The sequence below is a fragment of the Zeus faber genome (genome assembly GCF_960531495.2).
Source record: "Zeus faber genome assembly, chromosome: 2".
NCBI lineage: Eukaryota > Metazoa > Chordata > Actinopteri > Zeiformes > Zeidae > Zeus > Zeus faber.
In genome coordinates this window covers 9,107,641-9,126,485 of record NC_137189.1, presented here as the reverse complement: position 1 = coordinate 9,126,485, position 18,845 = coordinate 9,107,641, and the positions used below count along the sequence as shown (strand labels likewise).

At 40.1% G+C, this 18,845-nt stretch overlaps 1 protein-coding gene across 1 annotated transcript; it reads left to right on the top strand.

Annotated features, from left to right (window-relative positions):
- The first annotated feature begins 11,101 nt into the window (after window positions 1-11,101).
- On the top strand, window positions 11,102-18,587 carry fkbp3 (FKBP prolyl isomerase 3). The gene is made up of 7 exons (XM_080021421.1): window positions 11,102-11,217; window positions 11,582-11,683; window positions 15,070-15,171; window positions 15,297-15,432; window positions 17,716-17,783; window positions 17,860-17,957; window positions 18,189-18,587. The coding sequence occupies exons 1-7, from the start codon at window positions 11,113-11,115 to the stop codon at window positions 18,241-18,243; spliced, it is 666 nt and encodes a 221-aa protein (XP_079877547.1). The 5' UTR covers window positions 11,102-11,112; the 3' UTR covers window positions 18,244-18,587.
- The last annotated feature ends 258 nt before the right edge of the window (window positions 18,588-18,845 follow it).

The following is an 18,845-nucleotide window of genomic DNA, read 5'->3' as shown; positions in this document are numbered from 1 at the left end:
TATGTACATTATTAAAACTATCACTTTAGAATTTAACCTAAAACCAAAATGTTTAAATGGAGGTCCAACTACTATGTGAGAGCCTGGGCTAACAGAGTGTGAGGGTGCATACCGGTGCCGGTCCAGGGAATAAGGAAGAGGAGGCAGGCAGAGGCGAAACAGCGCCCGTTGGCATGTTTATTAAGTGTTCTTTTTCAAGTGTTCTTTTTCAATTCAGACAGTGGCTCGTGGGCCAAAAGAAGAACTCAGCGGCTCACAGGCCAATCTATACATAGTTCGTGTTGAATTACAGTTTCCGCGGTCTGTCCAGCAGTTTGCCTTTCGGGCAACTCATCTCTCCCGCACGCCGATCCATATTGCAGGGACAAACAAACAATTATTCCTTTCTGTTTTGGGATCAGGCGAATCAGCGGAGTCGCCTGATCCACAGCAGCTGAGCGGCGGGATGGGAGCCCGCACCACCTGTCTGCAGCGACGGCTTGGCAACGCCCCCTTGGTCCACCACATACCCCCACCGTCGCACTTAGGCCAGGCGCTGTCTGGCCAGCAGTCGACTCCCCCCAGAGCGGGGGAGAAGTCTGCTACGACCATCTGGGTGCCAGCCTGTGGATCACCTGGAGGTTGAAGGGTTGTAGGGCCCGATACCACGGGGTGATCCGCACATTGGTGTCTTTCATGCGGTGGAGCCATTGTAGTGGGGCGTGGTCCAGCCAGAGGGTGAAGGCCCTACCAAATTGTGGTGGGTGGTGACCGCCCACTTTATTGCTAAACATTATTTTTCTATAGTGCTGTACCTCGTCTCCTGCTCTACCAGCCTGGGGCTGATGTACAGCACCGGCCGGTCAACACCCTCGACCTCCTGGGACAGAACGGCTCCAAGCCCCCTGTCCAACGCGTCCGTCTGCAGACAGAAAGGAAGAGCAAAGTTAGGGGTATGCAGTACAGGCTCCCCACAGAGAGCTGCCTTTAATTTGACAAATGGCTCTGACCACTGGACCGGGTCTGGAGCACCTTTTCGAGTTGAGTCGGTCAAGGAGCTGGACAGTTCCGCAGTTTGGGTACCCCAAATACCGTACCTCCCGCGGTGCTGGTCCCTCGACGACTCCTGCACCGCATCCAGAAGCTGGCCCCTTGGCGGTCCCTGACGGTCCCTCAGTGGGCCCCTCCCTGGTCCGGTGTGGTAAGGCTCTGGTGTGGCGCGTCCAGGATTCTGCCTCCCGCTGCTCCATGTTTATTCAGGTGCCACTTGTGAGGGTGCGTACTGGCGCCAGGCCAGGGAATGAGGAAGAGGAGGCCGGCAGAGCAAAACAGCGCCGGTTGGCGTGTTCATTAAGTGTTCTTTTTAAAATCAAACGGTGGCTCGCGGGCCAAAAGAGGGACTCAGGGGCTCGCAGGCCAGTATATACATAGTCCGAGTGGAATTACAGTTTCCGCGGTCTGTCCGGCAGTTTGCCTTTTGGACGGAACTCGCCCTGGGCGTCTCGTCTCTCCCGCACACCTTACTGCAGGGACAAACAAACAATTATCCCTTCCTGTTTTGGGACGAGTCGAATCAGCGGAGTCCCTCTGTTGATTGTTAGCGGCTGAGATGGTTGGGAGCCTGCGGCGAGGGCTTGGCCGCGCCCCCTTGGTCCACCACATGGAGGAATGTAAAAATCGGGGGGACGCTTCAATAAGAGCACTGCAGTCAGTTTACAGATAGCAGCAATATAAGGATACAGAGGTTGTTTAAGAACTCAAATTATATTATTATGATTCGCCGTAAGGGGGAGTGTTAATGAGCTCGAAATGAACAGGAACAGACAGCTCACTAAAAACTGACTGTGTTGTCTTATTTCACAGTGTGTGTTAGTAGACCCATCAGAGACCCAAATGTATGTGCACAAGCACTGAAAAAGAGAGTTTTGCATAATAGGCCCCTTTTAAGTGGCTCGTCGCTTATGGCGTCATATTTGTGCCTCATTCCTCAGAGAGCAATGGTGGATTTTGAGAGCGGGAAAATATATTTTGCAAGCACATAAATTATTTGAGCAAACAAGTCTCCATCTGCGCACTCAACTTTCCCTGCACTCTCGCTCTAGACCCGGCACAGCCTTACAAATGTGCCGCCAAATCAAACAATCTGAGAATTGGAGAAGGTCAATTCTGATTGGCTGCTTCGTCTCCAATTACGACGCTGGAGCATCACCAAACGTAACTCCGTCCCTGCAGCAACCCAGAATCCTAATGAAAAAAAAAAAGATAACGGACTGGTTTGGAGTTGTTATTGTTAGGCTGAAGTTGGCTCTTTATTCACGGAAATAATCTCATCTTTCAGTTTGGCAGCTATTTGTGTTGCCTTAGGTTCCGAATATGTTTTGACTGTTTTGATTCAATAATTTGTTTAATATCAGAGAGCCTCATGGTGATACAGTATCACAGACTCTTATTTAGTGAAGGATCAACAAAGTACTCACGCAAACAATATGAAAACAATTTAATTAAATATTGTGCGTAAATTATGAAAAACTCTAACGTCACTTTTTTTATATTTTACTGTTTGATTTAATAGTTATTAATTTGCAATGATTTGTACGTAAAGAATATATATTATAGAAAATCTCCCATTGCTCGCACAGGAATGAGCCGGCAAATTATGGCGACTTTGTGCCTCTTTTCGTTTTTACGAATCGAGGATTCCGTCTCAGTGGACGCCTGTGTGCCCTGCTACAATGGAATTTGTCATCGCAAAGGAAACCAGCAAACGACTCATTTGCCGGAGTCACACCAGACCCGGAGTCGTTTAAAAGATCCGTTCGCAACGAGCGAATAGTTTGCGAATCGCTGCTCGGAACCTGCGGTCTCTTCGAGTCAAGGGAAAAACTGATGTTGGTGCAGCATTACATTGTACTCCCTTTGATTCAAAAGCAAGAGCTCAGCGACTGCGTCAACGGCGTCTTTAAAGGACGGAGTAGATACAACAGGGTTGGTTACTGGAGCGCTTGGAAAAGTAAGGAGCTGCTGGAGCAGAGCTTCTGTGTGTGTGTGTGTGTGTGTGTGTGTGTGTGTGTGTGTGTGTGTGTGTGTGTGTGTGTGTGTGTGTGTGTGTGTGTGTGTGTGTGTGTGTGTGTGTGTGTGTGTGTGTGTGTGTGTGTGTGTGTGTGTGTGTGTGTCTGCGCGACCCTTTGTGCGAGATGTTAGACTTTGATGCGAGCAGCGTGGCGCCGGGCCGCGGAGGCCGAGCGCCACGCCGCTGATCAAACCGGGCTCCGGAGCGAGCGCCGGCTCAGCTGGACCGAGTCTGGGCGCTCAAAGGGAATCGCAGAATCACAGGTCGGCTCTCTCGCGGCGGCCGGCCGCGCCACGCACCAAAGTGCCGCTCACGTTGGACACGAGAGGGGGTTTTAGAGCATGTGCACTCCAACGCCCTCACGCTCCCTCGCCCCGTTTCAACGCCCACTCCATCTCTCTCTTCCTCCAGATCAATGCACTTTATCGCACACATGCACAGAAACCCCCTCCATTGGTAGGGGAAACTTCATTTAAACGCCGCAGGTTTAGATCCAACTGGCGATATTAGCTGGCACGCGCTATAGCCAGTCCAACTGTCTCCGCCATCCTCCACTTTTATTCCTCTAATGAATGAGATTAATTTTTTTTGAGGCTGTGCCATTTGGTGGGTATTTTGTAAACATTAAAAACCTGCTTTCTGATCAATGGAGTCCTGTAGCCACTCCATCTGCCACATATTTTGCACTGGGGACACGGGCAACATGGCAGTGCCTATTGATGTATAGAATATTAAAAATAATCATTTTGAGGAATTTAGAAAATTAAATTATATATTTTTTATTTCAAATATATACATATTTGAAATAAAAAATATATAATTTATGACATTTTATGGGTGTATCTATATATAAATATGTCGTTTTTGCAACATTATCAAAATTAAACTACCAATTCATAATGACAATTTCTTAAGACCAGAGACAAGGCAACCCTACTACTTAAATGGGTTAGGGTAAGGGTTAGTCACTTTTTTAAATTTCTTGTTTTGAAACTGAAAGTAACACACAGAAAATAACTCATTAGTGAGTGAATTTCAAGTTTTAACATCAGTTAAGTCTCCCCATGAATGAGATTATTGTTATTATTGATTTTTTTTTGCCATTTGGTTGGCATTTTGTAAACATTAAAAAACAATTTTGTAATCAATGAAGTCTTGGCAGCAGCTCCAGCTAAGATGTATTCTGCACAAGGGACACGGAGCAACATGGCTGCGCTTAGTGATAGACCCTAACACACAGAGAGAGATGGAATTAAATCTCGCAGACGAAAACCTTTTTTCAATTACACTAAAACCAATATGAGTGGTGAGTGTCGGTAAATCCAATGTGTAATGTGTGTGTGTGTGTTCCTGTGTGTGCGTGTGCGTGTGTGTGTGTGTGTGTGTGTGTGAGGGAGAGAGAGAGAGAGAGAGAGAGAGAGAGAGAGAGGCCAGGACAAGAAAGGGATTGCTCCAAAATGTAATTCTAGTGTGTCAGAAATCCCTGTCCAATCTTTGAACAAATGGAAAAAGTTACTATATCCCCACTTTGGAAACACATTCTGCTTAGTGTAAGCAAAGCGATATTGCTTCTGGCTTTTATTTGCTGTGCAGTTTAGTAATTGAGAAACAACATTTTTCCCCCAAATGTTGTCCGGAGGTTTTTCAATGTTTCATGAGTGCGACGGGAACTGGGGATGGATGTAATGGAGGCCGGTGTGGGCAGTGAATCACGCCCGTGCACATTCCGCTGGATGGTGCCGGGGCCACTCACCTGGTTAATGCCTCCATCGCGGTGAATAATGCGGGCTAGTTGAACGCCGTGCCCTTTTAAATAAGAAGAGAAATATGCAGCCGTGAAATAGGCCCGATACATAGTGAAAGGAAAGATTACTTAAATGGCAATGTAAACATTGATACGTTCCAATGTGTTTCATTGTGGCCATTTCTGTGTGATTGCTGCTGATGGTTATTGATTGTTATTTAGTAACCGAAATTAACAAAGTACAAGTTCTTTTTTCAAGTACCTTTACTTACTTAAGTACATTTGACATTTCACACTACATTTGTTGTGTGTTTACCTATCAGGATTTATTTGTATATGAAATATGTTTGTAAATTACTCGTCACCACCTCTAATGACACGTAGCTTGCGGAGCTAGTCCTGTCAAACAACTCGCCGACGCCACACACTTCCAGGCCCTTATTTGGCTGGCCTATTTAAGCAGCCAGTCCCTCCTGCTGTACCTGCTTTGCTGCCTGCTTTGCTGGCTGTTTTGCTGTGCTCACCTGCATCCTTTGCTGCAGCCTGCATGAAATTCTAACTCATCCCTTCTATATTTCTAGCTCACCACGTGCCTACGTTCGCTGTACACCTCGCCGGGGGCAATGGGCATCGGAGACCTGATGGAAAACTCAAACGATACTAAATATACAAAGATAATTTTAAAGTAAATCTCAGAGTTGTCTGTCAAAACCATTTTTTTGGAAATTGTAATCAGGGTCTGCATGAGTGAAGCAGCCATGTTATGTATATCAGTGTATATGTATGTATAAAAGGATATATATTTTTTCTTAATACATACTTTATGTATATTTAAGAGCAAGTACATATATACTTTTACTTCAGTACATGTCAATGTGTTACATTCACCTTTAACTAGCATCGTCCATAAATTGAATTTGGTTTATGAAATAACAGGTTTGTCTGGCAGAAAACAAAGTGAGGAAATGTTTTTAAACATTTAAACGCCCATCATCCGATTTTTTGGAAGCTTTCCCGCTGTTGAATGTCTATACTACGTCTTGGGTATGTGCATGAGGGCATCCCCCCATCCCCCAAAGACTCAGTAAACACAAATCAAATCTGCATTTGGTGATCGACCCTGGGGGGGGGGGGGGTCAGACTGTGGGATGAATGGGACCTTGATCTGAACCCGTTTGGCCCTGAAGGCTCTGGATGAAGGATGGTGTGTGTGTGTGTGTGTGTGTGTGTGTGTGTGTGTGTGTGTGTGTGTGTGTGTGTGTGTGTGTGTGTGTGTGTGTGTGTGTGTGTGTGTGTGTGTGTGTGTGTCTAGACGATAGGTGTGTGTGTGTGTGTGTGTGTGTGTGTGTGTGTGTGTGTGTGTGTGTGTGTGTGTGTGTGTGTGTGTGTGTGTGTGTGTGTGTGTGTGTGTGTGTGTGGGTGTGTGCGTGTATTAACCTCGGGTGTAATTGAGCCGTGAGTTGCCGCACGTTCCCAATCAAGCAGGTGGATATATACTGAGCTGGTGCCGATAATGGCCGTCTGGAGAGAGGGAGAGAGAGACCAGTTCAAGGGCGAACTTCAAATGGCACAATAACAGAGAATGTTCAGGGAAGTGGTTTCTATTTGGTGCACGGTTCTGATAAAATAAAATAAAATAAAATAAAATAAAATAAAATAAAATAAAAGTGCTGTGTGGATAATGCGGTTTGATAGAGTGAGACATATATGGATCAGGTGAAAATCTAAGGTTTCCTTTCCATGTGTTAATGTGGGCAAACTCATCACTTTATCATTGGTATTATAAGGGAAAATTTAGCTGATCACGTGATCCAAAGCATGTCTCTTCTTTTAATCCCAAACATTTATATATGATGATGATATATGCCGGGAACAGCTGCATTGGAAAGTTCAAAATCCAATCTTTCTTTTTTTCGTTTTTTTTAATTAGTGCTTAACAGATGATGCGGCTCAGAGGCAGAAGGGAGGACGCATATGGTGCAGGGGGCAGAAACAAAGCCTCTTGTTTTAAAAGACCAGCCCAAACGGCACCCGCCTGGTGTCATTTCTAGATTTATTCTTTTTTTTCAGGTGAGCAGCTTCCCTTTCCCCGACGCTCGCCTCCGATCCGGGGCCAGGGCTGATCTCAGTTAAACTCTTAATAAGACCCATTTCACGGCGTGTGGCCAAGAGATTAGATCTGACAGGGCGGACGTGGACGTGTACCGAGGCTGCAGATCTGCCCGGCTAAGCTCTGGATCGGTAATGTTCGAAAATCCACCCGCTGCGCCCAAGGCTTCCGGTCGCACAGTGACACTGGGAGAGTCACTCTTAGTTTAGGTCCGAGCACTACTGCGCTAAAACGAAACACATCCGCCACATAATGGATAACGTGCAGCCAGACGGTCGTTATCACAACATCAGGACCGTCTGGCTGCACATTATTCCACATGGCTGATCACTAAAGAAATTAATACATTTACACAGAATATTGATTTGAAGTGATTTTCTAACTGGTCTGCCTCGTTTAAGAGCTTCCTCTGAGGAAAAGAGTCCACAACAACGAAACTAATACTCCAACAAAAACTGCGAAACAAAAACAACGTTCACCCTCTAACGTTTTTACTGTTACTAATGTTAAATTGGACATCTACATTAATTGTGAAACGCGTCGAATGTGACCCATTTTTACACTAACGTCGGCATTCATCTCTTCCAGTCTTTCATTGTAGTGTCACAATAGAACCCAAGCGGAGAAGCGGTTGCCCGTGGCAACAGTCATTATTAACAGATCAGCGACCGTTATTCAGAAATAACTGAGCGCCATTGGCCAATCAGAATCGAGTATTCCACAGCGCCACCTCATAATGCCTCTTAACTTCTATTTATAGATTTGTATATTTTGTATATTCGTCATTTAGATCTGATCTTTTTCTATGTTCTGCTGCTGTAACAACTGAATTGATAAAGTGTTATGGTATCCTATCATATCATATCACTCCCCAAGAGACAACTCCAAATGTACATATGCAAAAATTGGGCCAAGGAATGGTAATTTAAGAATTCCAAGTCGGAATTTTACTCATCTGAATTTTATCTCCGTCTAATTTGCCAAGACAACAGACCTGACGTCATGGCCAACATGACGCCGTTAAGGGCAAACGTGGGTCTTAAGGTGCGTCTTGACCTCAACTACTCACTCTGTCGGATTATGTTAACGTACTTGGGCAGCTCTTGGAATGTACAAGCTGCCAAACAAACATTCAATTCCAGCGGACGTCCATGTTTTCCCCGACAGAGGCAATTGGGAAAAGTGGGGACTCCCGACTCAGAATCAACAACTTCCGCGCATCCACCTCAATGTGGGGCCGAGGGGGCGGGTCGAGCTTCCAAAACCCTGAGCGTCCCTCCGCCCAGATCCTTTTCTTACATTGAGGGAGAGACCAGAGGCGGACCAGGAAGGCGAAGGAGGTGTGGGTCACACTCCACACGCTCGAAGTCGAGGTCGAGGGCGGAGGCAAGCGGACGCCTCCGCCGGCTTATTAGGCTCCGCGGGTTCGAGGCTTTGACTTTGACCATGACACTAGTGGGAGAAGAGGAAATGGAGGAAAAGGCCGCGGGAGAGAAGCTTGTCCACGTAAAAGTAAAATACGTGGATGAATGCGGTTTGTTTGTTTGTCTGTTTGGTTTGTTTTTGCCCGGAAGTGGTTTATAAATATATCTATATACATTATATAAATAGAAATTTAAAGTAATATAAACCTCAATGAGCTGCTGGAATTCAGTCTCTCCTTTTTTTTCCCATTTAAATTATTCTGTACGATTCCGGAGCTCTTGAATTACCCTTCTTATCGTGAATGGGATTGACAAAGGCTGGTGAGGAAATTGGACCGTCAATGAATGGAAGCAACAACAATGATATCATGAATGAAAAATAAACAACCTACTTTCTTTCAATTTCCTTGTAGAGGAATATTCTACAATTTTTGCATTAAATTGATTTTGTTTATAATAACCAGTGCACGTTTATATAGCGAGTATTTTAATAAAAGGCCTTTCAGTGGAACCAGGAAATACAATAACCCTAACCCTGCTCACACACGCTCACACACACACACACACACACACACACACACACACACACACACACACACACACACACACACACACACAGTATATAGTTTCCCATCGCAGTGGCACACTGGTGGGGGGGAGGACTGAGAATGTGTCCTTGCTAAGCACGGTTACACACACACTGCAAGACTTGCCTCCTGATAAAATCAGAATTTCTCTTAAGATTAGACCAGTACATCCATCTAACCAATATAATGTATGTGCCTATGCTGTCCCCATGAGGTTAAAAGTTGTAATTGCACTAGGAATACGTTGCTCGAGGGAATGGGAGAATTGTGTGAATTACACCCCAATAAATTGTGTTGAATGAATAGATTTTTTTTCCTCTCTCCAGGACCAAAACCCTTGCAATTTTCTTTTATTCCCAGTTCATTCCGGAGTCTAGATACGTGTGAAATATCATAAATACTCTTCCACTTTTTTGAGGTTATGAACTGTAATAGTACTTTTCCCTCAGTGTCTTTCACACATGTAATGTCAATCTCAATCAGAAGCACACAAATGGAGTGGACACACACACACACACACACACACACACACACACACACACACACACACACACACACACACACACACACACACACACACACACACACACACACACAGAAATCAACATGAAGAACAAGATAATAGAAATCGATGATAGAAACCAACAAGAAAGTGAACTTTTGAATTCTCCACGTAAGATATGATTGGACCTCTTTTCTCTGTCAAAACAATATAACCCAACGACATCCTAGTTGTCTGGCAACGTGCTGGACAAAAATGGGATGATGGGATAATATTGTAAAAGTCATGCCTTCTACAACCAAGATAAATGTGTTACAGGTCAATGCATCTTTGTTATGTTTCTCTTTCTATCTGCACTGAGAAAAGTGGTGAAAACAGATAATAATTTCAATTTCACCTCGGGGTTCAAAAAAAATGGTTGGATGGACGGGTGGATGGATGATGGATGGATGGATGATGGATGGATGGATGATGGATGGATGGATGGATGGATGCATGGATGGATTGGACGGATGGATGGTACAGGAGAGGTGAAAAGAGAAGCCAAGATAATTTACTGAAATCAGCATAAAGTAATATATGGTATTGTGTTATGTACATAAAGGATGTTGTTTTCCATGGAATGCAGTCTTATAAATAACTATTACTAGAGGTAAGTACTGGAGCTAAGTCAAGGTAAGTTTCATTTCGGAGGATTTAATTTGCGCAAGCACCTTGTGTTGATTACGCATATTTTAGTATTTTTAGAGCTTATAGAGCTTATTGTGCGTAATCACCGGGTGTCATGACATTTCACTGCATATATGTATGACCGTATGTGTATGTATGTGACAAATAACCTCTTGAATCTTGAATCTTGAATATCAACTATTTAGAACAACATATCCATTCAGAAAAGTCAAAGTCTTGTAATTGTTTTATTATAGTTAAGAAATTGTTCAAGTGGTCCTCCTTTTCAACAAGTTATAGGACTGAAAAAAAACACTCCGATTATGCATTCAAGCCATTCTAACATGCCTCAAAAGCATTGTGACTCAAAACGGGCTGTTTTATGTGGGTGGAGCCCCCCTCCTGAGGCTCCTAGTTATGTGAGCCAACGGGGATGGAGCTTTACGCCAGGTTGTATTGTTTTCACTTCGTGACGTTCACCACGTGACTATCAGTCCACCAAAAAAATTTTTTGAACAAATTTGAGGTGAGAAATAAGCGATCCAGTTGATGAATCTTCACTCAAATTAGATCTACAAGGCCTCATTTAAAACTTTGCTCCGACTTTCACCATTATTATTATTATTATTATTATTATTATTATTATTATTATTATCATTGTTATTGTTATTAGTAGTAGTATAATAATTATTATTGTTATTATTATCATTGTTATTGTTAGTAGTAGTAGTATAATAATTATTATTGTTATTACTATTATTATTATTATTATTATTATTAATAATAATAATTATTATTATAATAAACAGGAAGAATAAGAATAAGAATCATTATATTTATCTATTATTATTATAATTATGATCTGTTTGGACACACATTTAGACACAATAACCAAAAAATTGTAAAACATGAAAAACAAATATTAAAAATGGATCAAATCTTTAATAACACCCAATAATTCAGCCTCGCTCGTTGACATTTGAATGGGTGCCTCTAAAGGTCAAAGGTCACAGTTTTGTCTTTCAAAATGGCGGAGGAACCAACGCGAGTATGGAGCGATGACCAGCTCAAAAGTGATGATCTACCGAAAAAAGACATAATTAAGTTTATTCAGGACAATGCGGCAAACTCGGTACGTTTGAAACGTCGGCGGTGCATGTAAAATGGTGTGCATGAAGCGCCGGTTGCCACTTAGAGGCGTCTTGCACACAAGCGCCAGGCTAAGCTAACAGCACGCTGCATTGACACCCCGGTGCGCTTAGCCCTGGGCTAGCATGGAGTTAGCATGCAGGCTAGCCCACATCTGGCAGCCCGCGTGCGATGCAGATTCCGTGCCGTCCCCGATCAAATGATGAAGATCAAGAAAATAAATATAACAATAAATAGTTGAATTATTTGCGTGACGTTGTTTTGTTCTTTCTCTGGAAATTGGGCTGGACTGGGAAACCCAGTATATTGTGAATATATTAATAGTTAATGTCCTTACTGTCTTGCAGTTTCTCGCTGAGCACAAGCTGATGGGCAACATTAAAAATGTTGCGAAAACGGCAAAGAAAGAGCAGCTGGTAATTGCTTACAATCAGCTATTTGAAAGCAAAGTAAGTCTTATTTTCCATTGGGTTTTTTTTTAATAATGCGTAGGTTTTCTGCGTATTGCCATGTTGTATGCATTATTACGTATTTGCATGTGAGTATCTCGAACATTATCCATAAACTAAGCCATCTCTAACCGTATACCTAAACTTAACCATCTCTAACATTATACATAAACTAAACTATTTCTAAAATTATACTTAAACTTAACCATCTCTAACCTTATATAGAACCTAAACTTAACCATCTCGAACATTATCCATAAACTAAGCCATCTCTAACCTTATACCTAAACTTAACCATCTCGAACATTATCCATAAACTAAGCCATCTCTAACCTTATACCTAAACTTAACCATCTCGAACATTATACATAAACTAAACTATTTCTAAAATTATACTTAAACTTAACCATCTCTAACCTTATATAGAACCTAAACTTAACCATCTCGAACATTATCCATAAACTAAGCCATCTCTAACCTTATACCTAAACTTAACCATCTCTAACCTTATACCTAAACTTAACCATCTCTAACCTTATACCTAAACTTAACCATCTCTAACCTTATACCTAAACTTAACCATCTCTAACATTATACATAAACTAAACTATTTCTAAAGTTATACATAAACGTAACCATCTCTAACTTTTTATCTAAACTTAACCATCTCTATCATTATACATAAACTAAAACATTTATAAAATTATACATAAACCTAACCATCTCTACCAATATACCTAAACTTAACCATGTCCAACCTTATACCTAAACTTAACCATCTCTGTCATACATAAACTAAAACATTTATGAAATTATACATAAACTTAACCATCTCTAACATTCTACCTAAACTTAACCATCTCTAACATTATACCTAAACATAATCATCTCTAACCTTATACCAAAACTTAACCATCACTAACATTATACCTAAACTTAACCATCTCTAACCTTATACCAAAACTTAACCATCTCTAACATTATACCTAAACATAACAATCTCTATCATTATACATAAACTAAAACATTTATAAAATTATACATAAACTTAACCATGTCTAACATTCTACCTAAACTTAACCATGTCTAACATTATACCTAAACTTAACCATCTCTAACATTATACCTAAACATAACCATCTCTAACCTTATACCAAAACTTAACCATCTCTAACCTTATACCTAAACTTAACCATCTCTAACCTTATACCTAAACTTAACCATCTCTAACCTTATACCTAAACTTAACCATCTCTAACATTATACATAAACTAAACTATTTCTAAAATTATACTTAAACGTAACCATCTCTAACCTTATATAGAACCTAAACTTAACCATCTCGAACATTATCCATAAACTAAGCCATCTCTAACCTTATACCTAAACTTAACCATCTCTAACATTATACATAAACTAAACTATTTCTAAAGTTATACATAAACTTAACCATCTCTAACTTTTTATCTAAACTTAACCATCTCTATCATTATACATAAACTAAAACATTTATAAAATTATACATAAACCTAACCATCTCTACCAATATACCTAAACTTAACCATGTCCAACCTTATACCTAAACTTAACCATCTCTGTCATACATAAACTAAAACATTTATGAAATTATACATAAACTTAACCATCTCTAACATTCTACCTAAACTTAACCATCTCTAACATTATACCTAAACATAATCATCTCTAACCTTATACCAAAACTTAACCATCACTAACATTATACCTAAACTTAACCATCTCTAACCTTATACCAAAACTTGACCATCTCTAACATTATACCTAAACATAACAATCTCTATCATTATACATAAACTAAAACATTTATAAAATTATACATAAACTTAACCATGTCTAACATTCTACCTAAACTTAACCATGTCTAACATTCTACCTAAACTTAACCATGTCTAACATTATACCTAAACATAACCATCTCTAACCTTATACCAAAACTTAACCATCTCTTACATTTTATGTAAACTTAACCATCTCTATCATTATACATAAACTAAAACATTTATAAAATTATACATAAACGTAACCATCTCTAACCTTATATAGAACCTAAACTTAACCATCTCGAACATTATCCATAAACTAAGCCATCTCTAACCTTATACCTAAACTTAACCATCTCTAACCTTATACCTAAACTTAACCATCTCTAACTTTATACCTAAACTCAACCATCTCTAACCTTATATCAAAACTTAACCATCTCTAACATTTTGTCTAAACTTAACCATCTCTATCATTATACATAAACTAAAACATTTGTAAAAATTATACATAAACGTAACCATCTCTAACATTATATCTAAACTTAACCATCTCTATCATTATACATAAACTAAAACATTTATAAAATTATACATAAACTTAACCATCTCTAACATTCTACCTAAACTTAACCATCTCTAACATTATACCTAAACATAACCATCTCTAACCTTATATCAAAACTTAACCATCTCTAACATTTTATCTAAACTTAACCATCTCTATCATTATACATAAACTAAAACATTTATAAAAATTATACATAAACTTAACCATGTCCAACCTTATACCTAAACTTAACCATCTCTAACATTATACCTAAACGTAACCATCTCTAACCTAATACCTTAACTTAACCATGTCTTACATTATACCTAAACTTAACCATCTCTAACCTTACACCTAAACTTAACCATCTCTAACCTTGTACCTAAACTTAACCATCTCTAACCTTACACCTAAACTTAACCATCTCTAACCTTGTACCTAAACTTAACCATCTCTAACCTTGTACCTAAACTTAACCATCTCTAACCTTGTACCTAAACTTAACCATCTCTAACATTATACCAATACTTAACCATCTCTAACATTATACCTAAACTTAACCATCTCTATCGGTATACATAAACTAAAACATTTATAAAATTATACATAAACTTAACCATCTCTAACTTTCTACCTAAACTTAACCATCTCTAACATTATATCAAAACTTAACCATTTCTAACCTTATACCTAAACTTAACCACCTCTAACATTATACCTAGAATTTACCATCTCTAACCTTATACCTAAACTTAACCATCTCTAACCTTATACCTATACTTAACCATCTCTAACCTTATACCTATACTAAACCATCTCTCACCTTATTCCTAAACTTAACCATCTCTAACATTATACCTAAACATAACCATCTCTAACCTTATATCAACACTTAACCATCTCTAACATTATATCTAAACTTAACCATCTCTATCATTATAAATGAACTAAAACATTTGTAAAAATTATACATAAACTTAACCATCTCTAACATTATACCCATACTTAACCATCAAACCTGTCCTTGCTGTTTACAGAGATTTAAAGGCACCGAACCCATCGAGGAGGTGACTGAGCAGGTTAAAAGTGTCAAGATCGATGATAAGCCCAAAGAAGCGAAGACCGAAGTTGTGGATGAGGTACCGGTTGAGCGTGGATTTTTAATATTCCAGTTGTGAAATATGTCTTTGTAACTGTCTTAGAACACATGTATGAACCCTTTTCTCTCTATAGTAATAATGAATCATTCCATCACTTTTTTAAGGGTCCACCCAAGTTTTTCAAATCCGTTATGAAGAAAGGAGATAAAACCAACTTTCCCAAGAAGGGCGACACCGTGAGCTGCTGGTACACAGGATCGCTGGAGGACGGAACCGTCTTCGACACAAATATCCCCACAAGTACGACCCCCAAATTATATTTTATTTTAATCAGATCAGATGGTGAATTTATTGACTCCCTGTGAGGCATTGCAGGAGCTCAGTGGGAAACATGAAGTGCTGCGTGAGAAGAAAAGCACAAAATTCACATATATATATATATATATATATAGGTACATATTCACATACTCATATATACATTCAAAATAAATTGAAAGTATTAAACAGCTCAACATCCATGTTTCCTGCACTGAGCACCCTCACCTCTGGGACTGGGTGTGGTTGTTGCTCCGCAGGATTCCGACTTCTCTGGGGGCTGGGGGCCTTCTGTGGCTACAGGGCGGGGGTGGCTTCGGGGCCTTCTCCGCTGCTTGGAGGCACCACAACATAATACCGACCTTATAAACCAGAACCAATTGGGATAAGTCCTGTAAACTCACCGGTGGACACACACACACACACACACACACACACACACACACACACACACACACACACACACACACACACACACAGGTGGTCTCATCACAGGCACACACACACACCACCAACACCTGCTCGGAACACAACTCCACACCCTCCTGGTTACACCGCTCTCTTTTTCTTCCTCATTTACTGCCATAACTATGACAGGAAGATGCCACGTGCCCAATTGTTCCAGTTTTCCTGGACTTAATTAACTCTGTTTTTTCGATACATGTCGTCTGATGTTGTTTTTCCATGTACATGTTTGTTTCTATGTTTGTTTTTCCATGTACATGTTGTTTGGTTCTATGTTTATTTGTCTCACCCGTGGTGACTCTCCCTCTCTTTGAGTAGTGATTAGTTGTTTAAAGAGCAAAACATAGTTAGATTGTTCCCAAAGAGGGGGATTGGTGGTTCTGTACAACCAAAAACTGCTGTTATCATCCTACAGGTCGTCCACAGGACAGTTATTGCAGCAGTTCTTGACGATTTAAGAATTAATAAAGAGTTGCATTGCAGGTTGAGAAGTTGAACTCCACTTGCAGTCTATAATAGCACACAAATACTCTGTGTTGTATGCCCATCTTTCTGACAGCACAGGTTTTAAAAAAAACTTTATCTTTATATATATATATATATATATATATATATATATATATATATTACACACATACACACAGACATGGACAAATTGGTTGATACCCTTACAGCTCATTGAAACAATGCTTCATTCCACCTGAAAAGTGATGAAATTAAAAGCAATTTTTTCACATATACCTGCATGCCTTTGGTATGTCAGAGTAAAGCAAAGAAACTGTGAAAAGAGATAAATTATTGCTTAAGAAATCAGTTATATTCTAAATTGGCCTGGACAAATGTGTCCCTTCCCTTCGACGAAGAAAGAAGTACCCACAATTTTCTCTATATAACTTGAAACTCACAAAAGTAATTGGCATCCATCATAGTTTATTTCATGATTAATAGAAATCAGACTTGATTCAACAGAATATTTTGCATAATAAAACAAATGAAAGTGACATGGACAAAAATGAGGGGACCCACAACCTAATATTTTGTTGCACAATCTTTAGAGGAAATCACTGCAATCAAGCGATTTCTGTAGCTCTCAATGAGACTTCTATCCCTGTTAACAGGTAGTTTGGCCCACTCTTCCTGAGCAAACTGCTCCAGTTGTCTCAGGCTTGAAGGGTGCCTTCTCCAGACTGCATGTTTCATCTCTTTCCATAGATGTTCGATAGGATTCAGATCAGAGCTTATAGAAGGCCACTTCAGAATTGTCCAATGTTTTGTTCTTACCCATTCTTGGGTGCTTTAAGTTTTGTGTTTTGGGTCATTATCCTGTTGGAGGACCTGTGACAGAGACAGAGCTTTCTGACACTGGGCAGTACGTTTCGTTCCAGAATGCCTTGATAGTCTTGAGATTTCATTGTGCCCTGCATAGATTCAAGGCACCTTGTCCCAAAAGCAGCAAAGACGCCCCAAGACATAACTGAAAATAACCAAAATAACCAAAATCTATTTCACATTAATTTATCTCTTTTCACAACTTCTTTGCTTTACTCTGACATACCAAAGGCATGCAGGTATACATGAGAAAATAGCTTTTAATTTCATCACTTTTCAGGAGGAATGAAGCATTGTTTCAATGAGCTGTAAGGGTCCATATCTGTAATGTCCACATCTGTACATACAAGTGTTATTTTAAATCGTTAGCACAACCTAATATACTGAAGATCAAACCTTGTACCATTTTCCTATAGCTAAAATGGCCTCCACAACTTGAACTATGTATTCACCTTTCCTCCTCTTCCTCCACAGCGGCCAGAAAGAAGAAGCAAACCAAACCCTTGAGCTTCAAAGTCGGCCTGGGTCGCGTCATCAGAGGAGTAAGAGACGTTAACCTTCGGTTGTGCTAGATTTTCCTACATTTCTGAACTTTATGGTTGTTTTCTCTCTTCGCAGTGGGACGAGGCTGTTCTCACCATGAGCAAAGGTGAAACAGCTAGAGTGGAAATCGAACCGGAGTGGGCGTATGGAAGAAAGGGCCTGCCCGACTCAAAGTATCCTTTTAGATAACAGCCAAAAGATTTATTTGACTACTTTCTCATTGGATACAAAGTTGACTGTTCATTTAAATAGACTGTAAAATTGCTAAATTTGAATTGGCAGTCTATTTCCCAGATTGTACCATTCAGAACAGGTTGTGCAAAAAGACACCTATGATGTTATTGTCACTGTTTTGTTGGTAGACGCCTGGACCCCTGTCTCTTCCTTAACCCAATCCTTCCCAGAATTCCTCCAAATGCTAAACTGATCTTTGAAGTTGAGCTTGTGGCTGTGGATTAATAACACTCATCTTTGAAGGCATGCATTACTTTCCATAAGATGGGTGGGGGTTTAAAAAGAAATTTAAAAAAACATGTCACTCAATGACCATGCTTGAAAGATAAGAACAGCATTTTGATTATATTTTGCCTGGTTGCCGGTGGTTTTTGCTGCAAGGTCTCATCCATTACTCTGTTGTTAATGACTGGTAACCAGTTAAACTAGCCGATATAGTTAATGTTATCATTTACCTTCCCAGCATGGCCAATAAGTGATGACTTGTCAATACTGTACATAATGGGAACGGTGATTTGTTTTGCATGTACTGTAGATTATAAGAGGAATAAACCATTTTTGAGACTTAAGTTTGAGATTTTTTAACCATGTGTCCGTATCCACATTCTGAATGACTAATTAAGAACACTACAAAAACCTTCAAGCATTGCAACAAAAGTCAGAACTGAAATGAGGCCATATAGATCAAATGAGTGACGACTCAGCAAATGGATTGCTTGTTTCTGGTCTCAAATTTGTTCGATTTTGGTGGCCTGATAAGGTAAAATCAGTGAGTTAGTAAATATAATGCAAGCCAGAAGCCATGCTTAATCCCTGTTGGCTCAGAC